This window comes from Bos taurus, chromosome Y (genome assembly GCF_002263795.3).
Source record: "Bos taurus isolate L1 Dominette 01449 registration number 42190680 breed Hereford chromosome Y, ARS-UCD2.0, whole genome shotgun sequence".
NCBI lineage: Eukaryota > Metazoa > Chordata > Mammalia > Artiodactyla > Bovidae > Bos > Bos taurus.
In genome coordinates this window covers 42,048,941-42,061,247 of record NC_082638.1, presented here as the reverse complement: position 1 = coordinate 42,061,247, position 12,307 = coordinate 42,048,941, and the positions used below count along the sequence as shown (strand labels likewise).

Sequence of the window (12,307 nt, the reverse complement as noted above, 5' to 3'; positions counted from 1 at the left end):
CATGAAAACAGTTGAAAATTACGTTGCTAAAACACTCTACAGATTATACGTATAGCAGAGCTTTCAAACTTACAAATAACATGAAATACCAAAATAGGCTGTTACTTTTCCTTTCGCCACCTCTCTCGTTCTCTCTCTCTCTCTCACGCACACACGCACACATACTTTTTAGTGCTAAGACAACTGTATGAAAAAGAGGTAACATATTTTTAAATAACATCTCAATATTCAAACAAAACTATACTTCATGTATTTAAAACAAAAACACATAAATTACACATTGGTTTCTCTGTATTTATTATTGAATAATGCTATAGTTGAATTTTTTGTTTTTAATGGAGTTTATAACTTTGAAATACTTGCTTCAGACTTACTTAAAGTAGACTTAACCGGGTTTTTTTGACCTCCTACTTTTAGATTTGGGGGGTGATGGTTCATAATCAGATGCGTTCACAGTAATGGATGCTACTTCCACCAATCCTGGTTGAAGGGGTTCCAGTGATACCTGAATAACAACTTTTGTTTTAGGAGGTAATCCTTCTAGCTGCTTAGGCTTCTTAAACATTTGATGACACTGGGTCTTGTGCTCCCTTTTCTCTTTACAAGTTAAAAATTGTAGCCGACATTTGGAACACTGGTGAAAACGCTTTGCCCAGTGCTGTCTATAATGACATATGTATAGTGCTTCAGTTTTAAAAATTTGGAGACAAAAGGGGCAAAGTAAGTTCTTAGTGTTACCATGGTATGCTCTGAAATGTGCATCCACATCTGCAAAGAATGATGATCTGTAACTGCAAACCTGGCATACATAGGGCATTTCACCAGGCTTATGATTATCTTTCATGTGCTGTAAGAGAATCTGATCTGCCTCAAAGGACAATTCACAGATTTTACAGACTGTGCAGGGCTCCTGGGAAGTGTGGACACTTTCAATATGACACTGCAGCTGGAAGGGCGTAGGAAACTGGCGGTGGCAGTGCTGGCAGGTGGTGTGGTATTTCCAGCTGTCACCTCTCAGCCTCTCAAGTTCCAAATGGTGCTTCATGTGATTCATAAACTCAACATTTTTTAGAACCTTCAAGCAGCTGTGGCATTTAAAGGCTGTGTGAGTTTTTGGTTCTGGCTGCCCATCTCCTATATGCTGTCCATAGTAGAAGTCACGAAGTAACACAATCAGATTGCCTTCTGTGGGATCAGCAAACTTATTTTGACTTGATACACTTGGAAAGTCAGTTTTTGTCAATACATTTCCCCCTACAGGACTTACAGGCTTGCAATGAACATTGTCCTTTGGAAAAGCTGTTGGACAAGGTTCTCCACTCTGAACATGGCTTAATGAGTTATGAACACTGTCTGGTGTGCTTTGCTGAGTAGTCACTGTATGAAAAGTACCTGAAAGGGACAAAGCTAAAGAATGTTCTCCTATAACTCCATCACTGAGTGTAGACCTTTTGGGACTTGTGCTATTTGTTTCAGAAGTGGAAAGTCGCTTTGATACACGAGGACTTTTATCCATATCTCCTGCAGAAACTGCTGTTTCTACTGGATGCTGCAATGAACTTGTGAAGGTAATCAAAGGAGAACATAACTCTGAAAAGCTATTAGGCATTATTTGTGGTGAAATATTTTTAGAATCTGCTTTGGACAAAGGCTCAATAATAATAGGACTATCTGTTGATCTTGATTCAGAGACAGAAAGTGGCAAGACAGACTTTGCTTCTGATGTAGGAGTCACATGACTAACAGGCTGTAATTTCTGAGCATTATCTTTCCTGAAGTGACCATACCTATTTCTCCTTGAACAAGAACCTGGGGTAACTCTGTTCAGTATGTTTGAAATGACTGGTTTTGAATTTGAGGTCATCCCAACAAAGATCACATCATCATCCTCATGTACATGTTCCACTCCAACCAAGATGAGTTCAGCATCTTCATCATTTACTAGTTTGGTTTCTCCCTCGCTTTTCTGTGGTTCTGGCTCTTGTTCTTCTTCACATGACATCCATGGTGGTTCCATATTTTAAATACTTTTTTGTTCTTGGAGGGTGTGACCACAAGTCCCAGTGCTTCCTTTAAATAAACTGCCACCTAGGTATAAATATACTACATATTAGTTAAGTACAGAAAAATGTGCTATTTGGTTATCTCCAAAACTCTATGGTAGTTATAAACACCCTTATCTTACAAATAAAGATACTGAGCATCAAAGAGACTAAATGAAAGATGAATAACCTATGACTACAAGTCTACATGACTCAAGAATAATAGCTTTGTTCCATGTTGATTTTAATCTCTTCTAATTAAAAAAAAAAAAAGAAAGAAAAAGAAAAAACAGAATACCACCACTGATCATTAGGAGAAATCACATGTAAAGCACGAGTATTTTTACAACTGCACTATTGTACAGTGTTTAGAAACATGGACTTTGGAGTCAAAGAAGATTAAGCTGGAATTCTAAGTTAATCACACACCAGCTGCATCTTTTTGGGCAAATTTATAACTTTTAAATGTGTTTCCGCACCTTAAAGACAAACATGCTTATTTCTTAGACTTAAGGTTAAGCTCTTTTTAAAAAGCGTCAGCTATTTAATGGCATCTTGTTTTGTAGTAAAATTGGAAAAAAAGTTATCTTAAATGCACATTACAACTGATTCACACATACTAATTTCATAAATGTTAATACAGAAAATGGGTAGCAAATTCAAATATAAAGTATCTATACACAGTTAACAAACAGCATAATTCAATGTCAAGCACTTAACACAGGCCTAGAAAATTGAGAATGAACTCTCTTGATAATCTCACCCCCAAAGCCACACTTATACATCCTAAATTTCTCCCTCTAATCCTGACTAAACTTAAATCCAACAATGCTTCATCCTTCATTCCACATTTCTCTTCCCCACATATCAGGCAAAGTCATGACAGTATTTCTCTAATACCAATATCAGACAGAGACATCAAACACACACACACACACACACACACAACGGATATTCTGTATGAATACAGATGCAAGAGTCCTCAACAAAATACTTGCAAACAAAACCTAACAACATATAAAAAAGATTATATACCATGATCACGTGGGATTTATGGAGGTATGCAAAGTTGGTTCATTATATGAAAGTCAATCGACATTATGCCATTTTAACACAATAAAGGACAAAAAACACATCTGCCTGCAGAAAAAGCATTTCCCTGAATCTAGCACCTTTTCATAATAGGGGTTAAAGTAAACCACTTAATAACTAAGAACAGAAGAGAACTTTCTCAAAGGGTACCTATAAACGACCCACAGCTAAATCATACTTAATAATGAAACACTGAAAGCTTTCCCTATAAGATTGGGAACAACATAAGGAAGTCTATTCCACACTTTGGTTCAATATTATACTGGCAGTTCTATAACCAGAGCAATCAGGTAAGAAAAAGGAATTGTTGTTGTTGCTTAAAACAAACAAACAAACAAAAAAACAGCCTTCAGAATGGAAAGGAAAAAGTCAAAGTATATTGGAGATACCATACTTTTATATATAGAAAATCCCAAAGAAACCACAGGTATTAGAATTAATAAAAAGCTTGAAGAATATAAGATAAATATTTTAAAAGTCAATCACATTTCTATACAGTAGCAACAAATGTTCTGAAAATGAAGTCAAGTAAACACTTGACTCTACATTAGCATTAAAAATAATACTTAGGATGTCAGAAAGAGAAAGACAAATATCATATGGTATCACTTACATGTGGACTATAAACTATAACACAAATGAACTTATCTGTGAAACAGAAACAGACTCACAGACATAGTGAGCAGACTATGTGATTACCAAGAGAGGAAGGGTGGGAGAGGCATAGACTGGGAGCTGGTGACTAGCAGATGCAAACTATAATGTTAATATATAGAATAGATAAAAAAAGATCCTACTGTGTAGCACAAGGAACTATATTCATAATTTGTGATAAACAGTAATGGGAAAGGATATGAAAAAAATTGTTCGTGCATGTGTGTGTGTTTACATATGAAGGAAAGGAAAGGTAAAAGGAAGGAAAGGAAAGGAAAACTCTTGGCAAGTATGTACAGAAACTGGACCTTGTGTGTTATGGATAGATTTTAAAATGGTGCAACTGCTACAGAAAACAGTCTAAAGCCTCCTCAAAAAATTAAAAATAGAACTACCACATGATTCATCAATTCCACTTCTGAATATAAATTCAAAAGAAGTTAACATGGGGTCTTGAGATATTTGCATAGCCATGCTCAAAGCAGCACTAATCACAACAACTAAGAGGTGGAAGCATCTAAACATCTATCAAATGTGATACATACATATAATGGAACATTATTAAGCCATATAAAGGAAATTCTGCCCCAAGCTACAACTTCATGATCACTTAAGACATCAAGCCAAAGGAAATAAGCCAGTCATAAAAAAGACAAAAGTGTATGTTTCCACTTATACGAAATATCTAATATAGTCAAGCAATAGAAAGGAACAAAGTGGAATGATGGAGTCCAGGGTCCATGGAAACAGGGAAGAAAAGAGGAGTTGTTGTTTAATGGGACAGGTGATGGGTACAGAGTTTCAATTTTGCAAGATGAAAAGGCGTAGAGATCTATTTCATAGCAATGTGATAAGGAATTCCATGATATTTCAGAGGTTAGGACTCCAAACTTTCCTATCAGGGGCCTGGGTATGATTCTCAACCAGGAAACTGTCATTTAAGCTGCATAGAACAGCTAAAAAAATGACAACAACAACAACAAAACAACACTGTGACTCTGTGTGTGTGTGTGTGTGTGTGTGTGTGTGTACTTGTGTGAGTTGCTCAGTCGTGTATGACTCATTGTGTCCCCATGGACTGTAGCCCACCAGGCTCCTTTGTCGATGGGATTCTCCAGGCAAGAATACTGGAGTGGGCTGCCATTTCTTTCTCCAAAAAGGCTGATGAAATTGTGTGATATACTTAGCATGTAAAAATGGTTAAAATGGTAAAAATTTAAGTTAGATGTTTGGTTTTTTTACAACAATTAAAAAAAAAATCTAACAACCAGGAAAATAATTTGAATGGACTTTTCACCAAATATGATATGCAAATGGCCAACAATCACAAAAAATACTGCTTAACATGATTGAAAGTGAAAGAAAGTGAAGTCACTCAGTCATGTCTGACTCTTTGCGACCCCATGGATGGTAGCCTATAACGCTCCTCCATCCATGGGATTTTCCAGGCAAGAATGCTGGAGTGGATTGTCATTTCCTTCTCCAGAGGATCTTCCCAACCCAGGAATCGAACCCAGGTCTCCTGCATTGCAGGCAGACATCTTACCTTCTGAGCCACCAAGGAAGCCCGTAACAAAATGTAAATCAGTCTCAGTGAGATACTACTTCACACCTATTAGGTTGCTGCTGCTGCTAAGTCGCTTCAGTCCTGTCTGACTCTGTGCGACCCCATAGACGGCAGCCCACCAGGCTCCCCTGTCCCTGGGATTCTCCAGGTAAGAACACTTGAGTGGGTTGTCATTTCCTTCTCCAATGCATGAAAGTGAAAAGTGAAAGTGAAGTCGCTCAGCCATGTCTGACTCTTAGTGACCCCATGGACTGTAGCCCACCAGGCTACTCCATCCATGGGATTTTCCAGGCAAGAGTACTGGAGTGGGGTGCCATTGCCTTCTCCTACCATTAGGTTGGCTGTAATCAAAAAGAGGAATAATAACAAGTGCTGCAGAGGATGTGGAGAAAAGGAATCTTCATATATTGTTGATGTAATTGCTGTAAAATAGTACAATCACTTTGGAAAAGTGTTTTGTCAGTACCTCAAAAATTAATATAGAGTAGCCATATGATCCAGAAATTTCACTCTTTTGTATATATCCATAAAAAATGAAAATGTTGAGTCCATGCAAAAACAGTGTTCACAGCAACATTATTCACAATAGCCACAAAGAATACACCATCCAAATATTATCCATTAGTTGATGAATGGATAAATAAATGGTGGTATATGCTCACAATGGACTACAGGTAAGCCACATACCATATTGTTATACCATATTCAGCCATAAAAAAAAATGTGCTGCTATACAGCCAAGAAATGGATGAATCTTGAAAATACACAAACTAGGGGACTTTCCTGGAGATCCAGTGTTTAAGACTCTGCACAGGTTCCATCCCTGGGCTAGGAACTAAGATCCCACATGCCACATAGCTAGATAAATAAATATTTGAAAAGAAAACATGGCATCTGAATAAAGCCAGACACAAAGGTCACACATTGTATCTGGAAGAACTGTACATAGAAGAGAAGCAGGAAAGACAAGCATTCTATAATCCAAATGAAACATTTTTTTTTTCCCAGGGAGGAGGAAATGAACTGCTCTAATAAAGGCTGCCAATAAATTAAATAAAATAACAACCTCAGGCTCTACTACAAAGCCACAATCATCAAGACAATATGGTACTGGCACAGAGACAGAAATATAGATCAATGGAAAAAAAACCAGAAAGCCCAGAGGTAAACCCACACACCTATGGACACCTTATCTTTGACAAAGGAGGCAAGAATATACAATGGAGAAAAGACAATCTCTTTAACAAGTGGTGCTGGAAAACTTGTCAATCACTTGTAAAAGAATGAAAGCAGAACACTTTTTGGAGAAGGCAATGGCACCTGACTCCAGTACTCTTGCCTGGAAAATACCATGGACAGAGGAGCCTGGAAGGCTGCAGTTCATGGGGTCGCTAAGGGTCAGCCATGACTGAGTGATTTCACTTTCACTTTTCACTTTCATGCACTGGAGAAGAAAATGGCAACCAACTCCAGTGTTCTTGCCTGGAGAATCCCAGGGCCTGTGGAGCTTGGTGGGCTGTCGTCTATGGGGTCGCACAGAGTCGGACACGACTGAAGTGACTTAGCAGCAGTAGCAGAACACTTTTTAACACCATACACAAAAATAAACTCAAAATGGATTAAAGATCTAAACATAAGACCAGAAATTATAAAACTCCTAGAGGAGAACATAGGCAAAACACTCGCTGACATACATCACAGCAGGATTCTCTATGACCCACATCCCAGAATATTGGAAGTCAAAGCAAAAATAAACAAATGGGACCTAATTAAACTTAAAAGCTTCAGCACAACAAAGGAAACTATAAGCAAGGTGAAAAGGCAGCCCTCAGAATGGGAGAAAATAATAGCACATGAAGAAACTGACAAACAGCTAATCTCAAAAATATACAAGCAACTCCTGCAGCTCAATTCCAGAAAAATAAACATCCCAATCAAAAAATGGGCCAAAGAACTAAATATACATTTCTCCAAAGAAGACATACAGATGGCTAACAAACACATGAAAAAATGCTCAACAATCACTCATTATCAGAGAAATGCAAATCAAAATCCACAATGAGGTACCATGTTATGCCAGTCAGAATGACTGCAATTCAAAAGTCTACAAGCAATACATGCTGGAGAGGGTGTGGAGAAAAGGGAACCCTCCTACACTATTGATGGGAATGCAAATTAATACAGCCACTATGGAGAACAGTGTGGAGATTCCTTAAAAAAAATAAGAAAAAAAAAAACCTGGAAATAGAACTGCCATACAACCCAGTGATCCCACTGCTGGGCACACACACTGAGGAAACCAGAATTGAAAGAGACATGTGTACCCCAATGTTCATCGCAGCACTGTTTCTAATAGCCAGGACATGGAAGCAGCCTAGATGACCATCAGCAGATGAATGAATCAGAAAGCCATGGTACGTATAAACAATGGAGTATTACTCAGCCATTTAAAAGAATACATTTGAATCAGTTCTAATGAGGTGAATTAAACTGGAGCCTATTATAAAGACTGAAGTAAGCCAGAAAGAAAAACACCAATACAGTATACTAACACATATATATGGAATTTAGAATGATGTAACAACAACACTGTATGCAAGACAGCAAAAGAGACACAGATGTATAGTGTTTTGGACTGTGTGGGAGAGGGAGGGGAGAATGATTTGGGAGAATGGCATTAAAACATGTATAATATCATATTCGAAATGAATCACCAGTCCAGGTTGAATGCAGGATACAGGAGGCTTGGGGCTGCTGCACTGGGATGACCCAGAGGAATGGTATGGGGTGGGAGGTGGGAGGAGGGTTCAGGATGGGGAATACGTGTACACCCATGATGGGTTCATGTTGATATGGCAAAACCAATACAATATTGTAAATTTAAAATAATAATAATAATAATAAAAATTTTTAAAAATAAAAAAAAATAAAAATTGACCACTGAGTTAAACATTTGGAATTCACTGGTGACCTTGACAAGAGTGGATTTAAAGGAAAATGAGAGAAATGGAGATAAAAAATTCTACAAACAACTCTGCAGAAGTCCATAATAAGAAAACATAAAATAAAAAAAAGCAGAAGCAGGATGTGTCACAAAAGACAAATTTTTAATGAGAGGTGACATTATAGTCAGTCTGTTTGCTGATGGGAACCGTCCAGAGAAACAGAAAACTTAATCCAGGACAAAGAAGAGACTTGCTAGAATATCACTGAATAAACAAGAATTGAGTAGAAAATGGCAACCCACACCAGTACTCTTGCCTGGAAAATCCCATGGACGGAGGAGCCTGGTAGGCCACAGTCCTGGGGTTTTCGAAGAGTCAGACAGGGCTAAGAGACTTCACTTTCACTTTTCACTCTCAGGAATTGGAGAAGGAAATGCCAACCCACTCCAGTGTTCTTGCCTGGAGAATCCCAGGGCTGGGGGACCCTGGTGGGCTGCTGTCTATGGGATTGCACAGAGTCAGACATGACTGAAGTGACTTAGCAGCAGAAGCAGCAGCACACAAGAAGTGAACACAAGCCAAATAATTTGCTCACAGTAACAAGACTGAGATCATATGCAGAAAGGCTGTCATGGTGGATTACTGGGTATGGTCACCAGCCTTCAAGATGACCCTGTGAATCACATGTCCTGATATTCCCACCCCTATGTAGTTCTCTCTCAAACTATCACAGGGTTGACCTGTGAGACTAAGCAAATACAGAAGTGAAGATGTGTAACGTCTGAAAAAAGACTGCACTTTATCATGGGTGCAAGTTCTTTCCTGAATCACTCATTCTGGGAAAAGACAGCAGCCTCCACACGAGCAGCCCCTTGGAGAGGCCCACAGAAGGAGGAACTGAGGCCTCATGAGTACAGCCAAGTGAGAGAACTTACATTCAATAAGCCAAGTTTTCAGAGGTTGCCAAACCAGATAAAAGCTTGACTACCACCTCAGGAGGGACCCTGAGGCTAAACTACCCAACTGGATTCTAGACCAATAGATATCAAGTGTAAGTTTTTTCAAACTATTCAATTTTGAGATAATATGTACAACACAAACAGTTCGAGGTATAATATCATTCACATCATACTTACACACAGAAGAGTTCTCCTATAAATATGGTAAAACTTAAAAAACACAAAACAAACCAAAACACCTAAAAACAGGAGTTGCCTGGCAGTCCAGTGGTTTGATTAGGACTCAGCCCTCTCACTGCCAGGATCCTGTGTTCGATCCCTGGTTGGGGAACTAATATCCTATGAAGCCACATGTTGTGACCAAAACCAAACATGCTGTCAAGTTCAAAGCTGTACCAGCAATAGATAACTATGCAACAGAGCTGTAGGCACAAGTTGCTGGGCATAAAGCTACCTATCATCTTGTTTACTGGCATGAAATGAACTCAGATGCTCCCCCACCCCCATCCAGTGGAGTTCAATTACTTAATGAAATGAAGCTCTTACAGGTGCAAAAATGAGCAAGTAATCCCATGTAAACATGTTAAATCACAACACATTTTCTTTGAATGAACCACTTTATTCATTTGGCCGTGCTGCTTGGCTTGTGGGGTCCCAGTTCCCTGACCAGAAGTTAAATCCAGACCACTGCAGTGAAAGCCAAGAATCCTAATCTCCAGGCCACAAGGGAATTCCCATACCTTCATTACTTTGCTTTTGTAGCTAAAACCTTAGGATATGTGCATTGCCCCATTTTAGCCTCACCAAGTGGTAGGAGTCAGCTCTACACAGCTTAAAACCCATGGTGCTCTTACTTTTTTTTTCTTTCAAGAATGCAGGAGAAAGCAAGCCAGTAGCCTCCCTGCCTGCTTTTAATGTTTCAACTCAGAGAGCTTCAGAGTGACCTGAAACCATGATTGCCCTGAAGTCACCACCCGCAATCAGGGTCAGCTAATCCCCAGGAGAACTCTCTCTCCACAGCAACATGTCAGCCCATGAATGAAAGGAGAAAAACGGAAGGCAAGAAAGACACAACTTTGTTCCTTATTGTAAAAATGTCTGTCACCTTACCTCAGGGGCACATTGAAAACCTGAGTGCCCTTCCCAGGCAGGAGAAGGTCACATCCTGGGGTCGGGCAGAGGGAAAGGTCAGGGTGAGTCACCTCTTCCTGAAACATTCTATCCCCCAGGCCCTACCTGGTCCTACCCTACAGATGCTGACCAGGTGTCTCACACTCAACCAGAGCAAGTGATTGAACTCCTCTTCCCTGAGCTTCTTCCTCCCACCTCCCTTCTCTCAGTAACAAACAAACAAACAAACAAACAAACAAACAAATACCTCATCTGCCACCTTTCCGAACCAAAGGCCTGAATCTCGGGGCCCCCAGGGACAGGGGCAGCCCTGGAGTCCGAGGAGAGGCAGAGCAAACAGGAAAACGACCAAAGCGCCGCGGCAGTGGAGAGGCCACTAGATTGATTTTTTTTTTTTTTTTTTTTTTGCTGTGCCCGCCTGACTGTGTCTGGTTGCAGAACCGGGTTGGGCCCGAGTCATAAACCCGCGTGAAGATTTGTATATGTGTGTGTGTTTAAATATATTAAGTTCCACAGGAGACCTGGGAGGGGCGGGGGGCTGGGGGCATGACAGGCCCTTTCCGCGAGCTGGCTTGTCCCACCCCTAGGACAGGAAGGCTGCTGGAGAGCTGCTCCCACCCAGACTAGAGAGGGGAGAGGGCGAAAGGGGCCTGGGGCCTGTAGGCCCGGCCTCAAGCTCCCTTGGCCCTCAGAGGCCGTCTCGCCGAGCAAGGCCCCGCCAGATTGGGGATCTGAGAAACCCTTCCCTGGGCACTCTGGCACCGCTTTGGCCGCACCAGGCCCCAGTCCTTACCGGTCCCCGTGGGCGGCGATGCCAGAACTGCCGGCAGCTCACCTGCACCAAAACAGTCCCTGGGTTAAGTCTGAGGAGGCAGGCCCGAGGGAACAATGCCTCCTCAGGCCTGGGACGCCGCTTCAACTGCCGGCGTGTCCGCTGCCAAGGACGATTGGTTGCCAGGTGTTGACGCCTGCAATCGGATTGGCCGCTAGGCCGAGTTCCGCGCATGCGCGCGCGGTGGCCCCCTCTGGAGGCAACTGCTGGGGGCGTAGTCAGGCTGAACCTGAATCTGAAGTGTCTTGGGTCTGTCAAGATTGCGCAGCTCACCAAAGGGGAAAAAAGAAAATAGATTGCACAGTCGCCAGGGCACAGGGCTGAGCACGACCTCCGAGTCTACCAGGGGACTTCAATGATGGTGTCTAGCACTCACAGCCCTCAGGGGTGACCTGCCCCTTGCTTAAGAAACTTGACCGTACACCTGGATCTTGAAGCCCCTTCTCTTGGAATTCCATTTTGCTCAATGCAGGGCAGCCTGCCCCCGATTTTGCACAGCTAGAGTGAGCTGAGCCGAGAAGACAACGGCAACCCACTCCAGTACTCTTGCCTGGAAAATCCCATGGACGGAGGAGCCTGGTAGGCTGCAGCGCATGCGGTCGCTAAGAGTCGGGCACGACTGAGCGATTTCACTTTCACTTTTCACTTTCATGCATTGGAGAAGGGAAGGGCAACCCACTCCAGTATTCCTGCCTGGAGAATGCCAGGGACAGAGGAGCCTAGTGGGCTGCTGTCTATGGGGTCGCACAGAGTCAGACGGGACTGAAGCGACTTAGCAGCAGCCTAGTGAGCTGAGAATGAGCTTTACTTCTTTTTCTTTTTCTTTTTTTTTAATTTTAGAGCCTACAGTTTTTAATGGCTGAGGAAAACCGAAAAGCATATTATTTTCTGACGTGAAAATTGTGTGAAGTTCAATTTTTGGTGTCCTTAAAGTTGAAACAGGGACTTGCCAGTTCCTTTGGTTATTGTCTATGACTGAAAACTTGATCAATCGTCAAAGATCATATTCGCAAAGCCTAAAATAGTTCTTTTTGGGCCCTTTACAGAGTCTTTTTAAAATGCTCTGTTCTGCTGGAAGTCTCCTA

General features: G+C 41.2%; 1 protein-coding gene across 1 annotated transcript; it reads right to left on the bottom strand.

Annotated features, from left to right (window-relative positions):
• Nucleotides 1-280: 280 nt before the first annotated feature.
• Nucleotides 281-11,338, bottom strand: LOC132344698 (zinc finger protein 280B-like). The gene is made up of 2 exons (XM_059884340.1): nt 11,226-11,338; nt 281-2,088 (listed from the first exon to the last, which is right to left on the bottom strand). Exon 2 carries the CDS (start codon nt 2,015-2,017, stop codon nt 386-388), a length of 1,632 nt encoding a protein of 543 aa, XP_059740323.1. The 5' UTR covers nt 2,018-2,088; nt 11,226-11,338; the 3' UTR covers nt 281-385.
• Between the last annotated feature and the right edge of the window lie 969 nt (nt 11,339-12,307).

What these genes read in the sequence shown, in the direction of transcription:
- LOC132344698 (XM_059884340.1), bottom strand. Translation starts at nt 2,017, where the DNA reads ATGGAACCACCATGGATGTCATGTGAAGAAGAACAAGAGCCAGAACCA.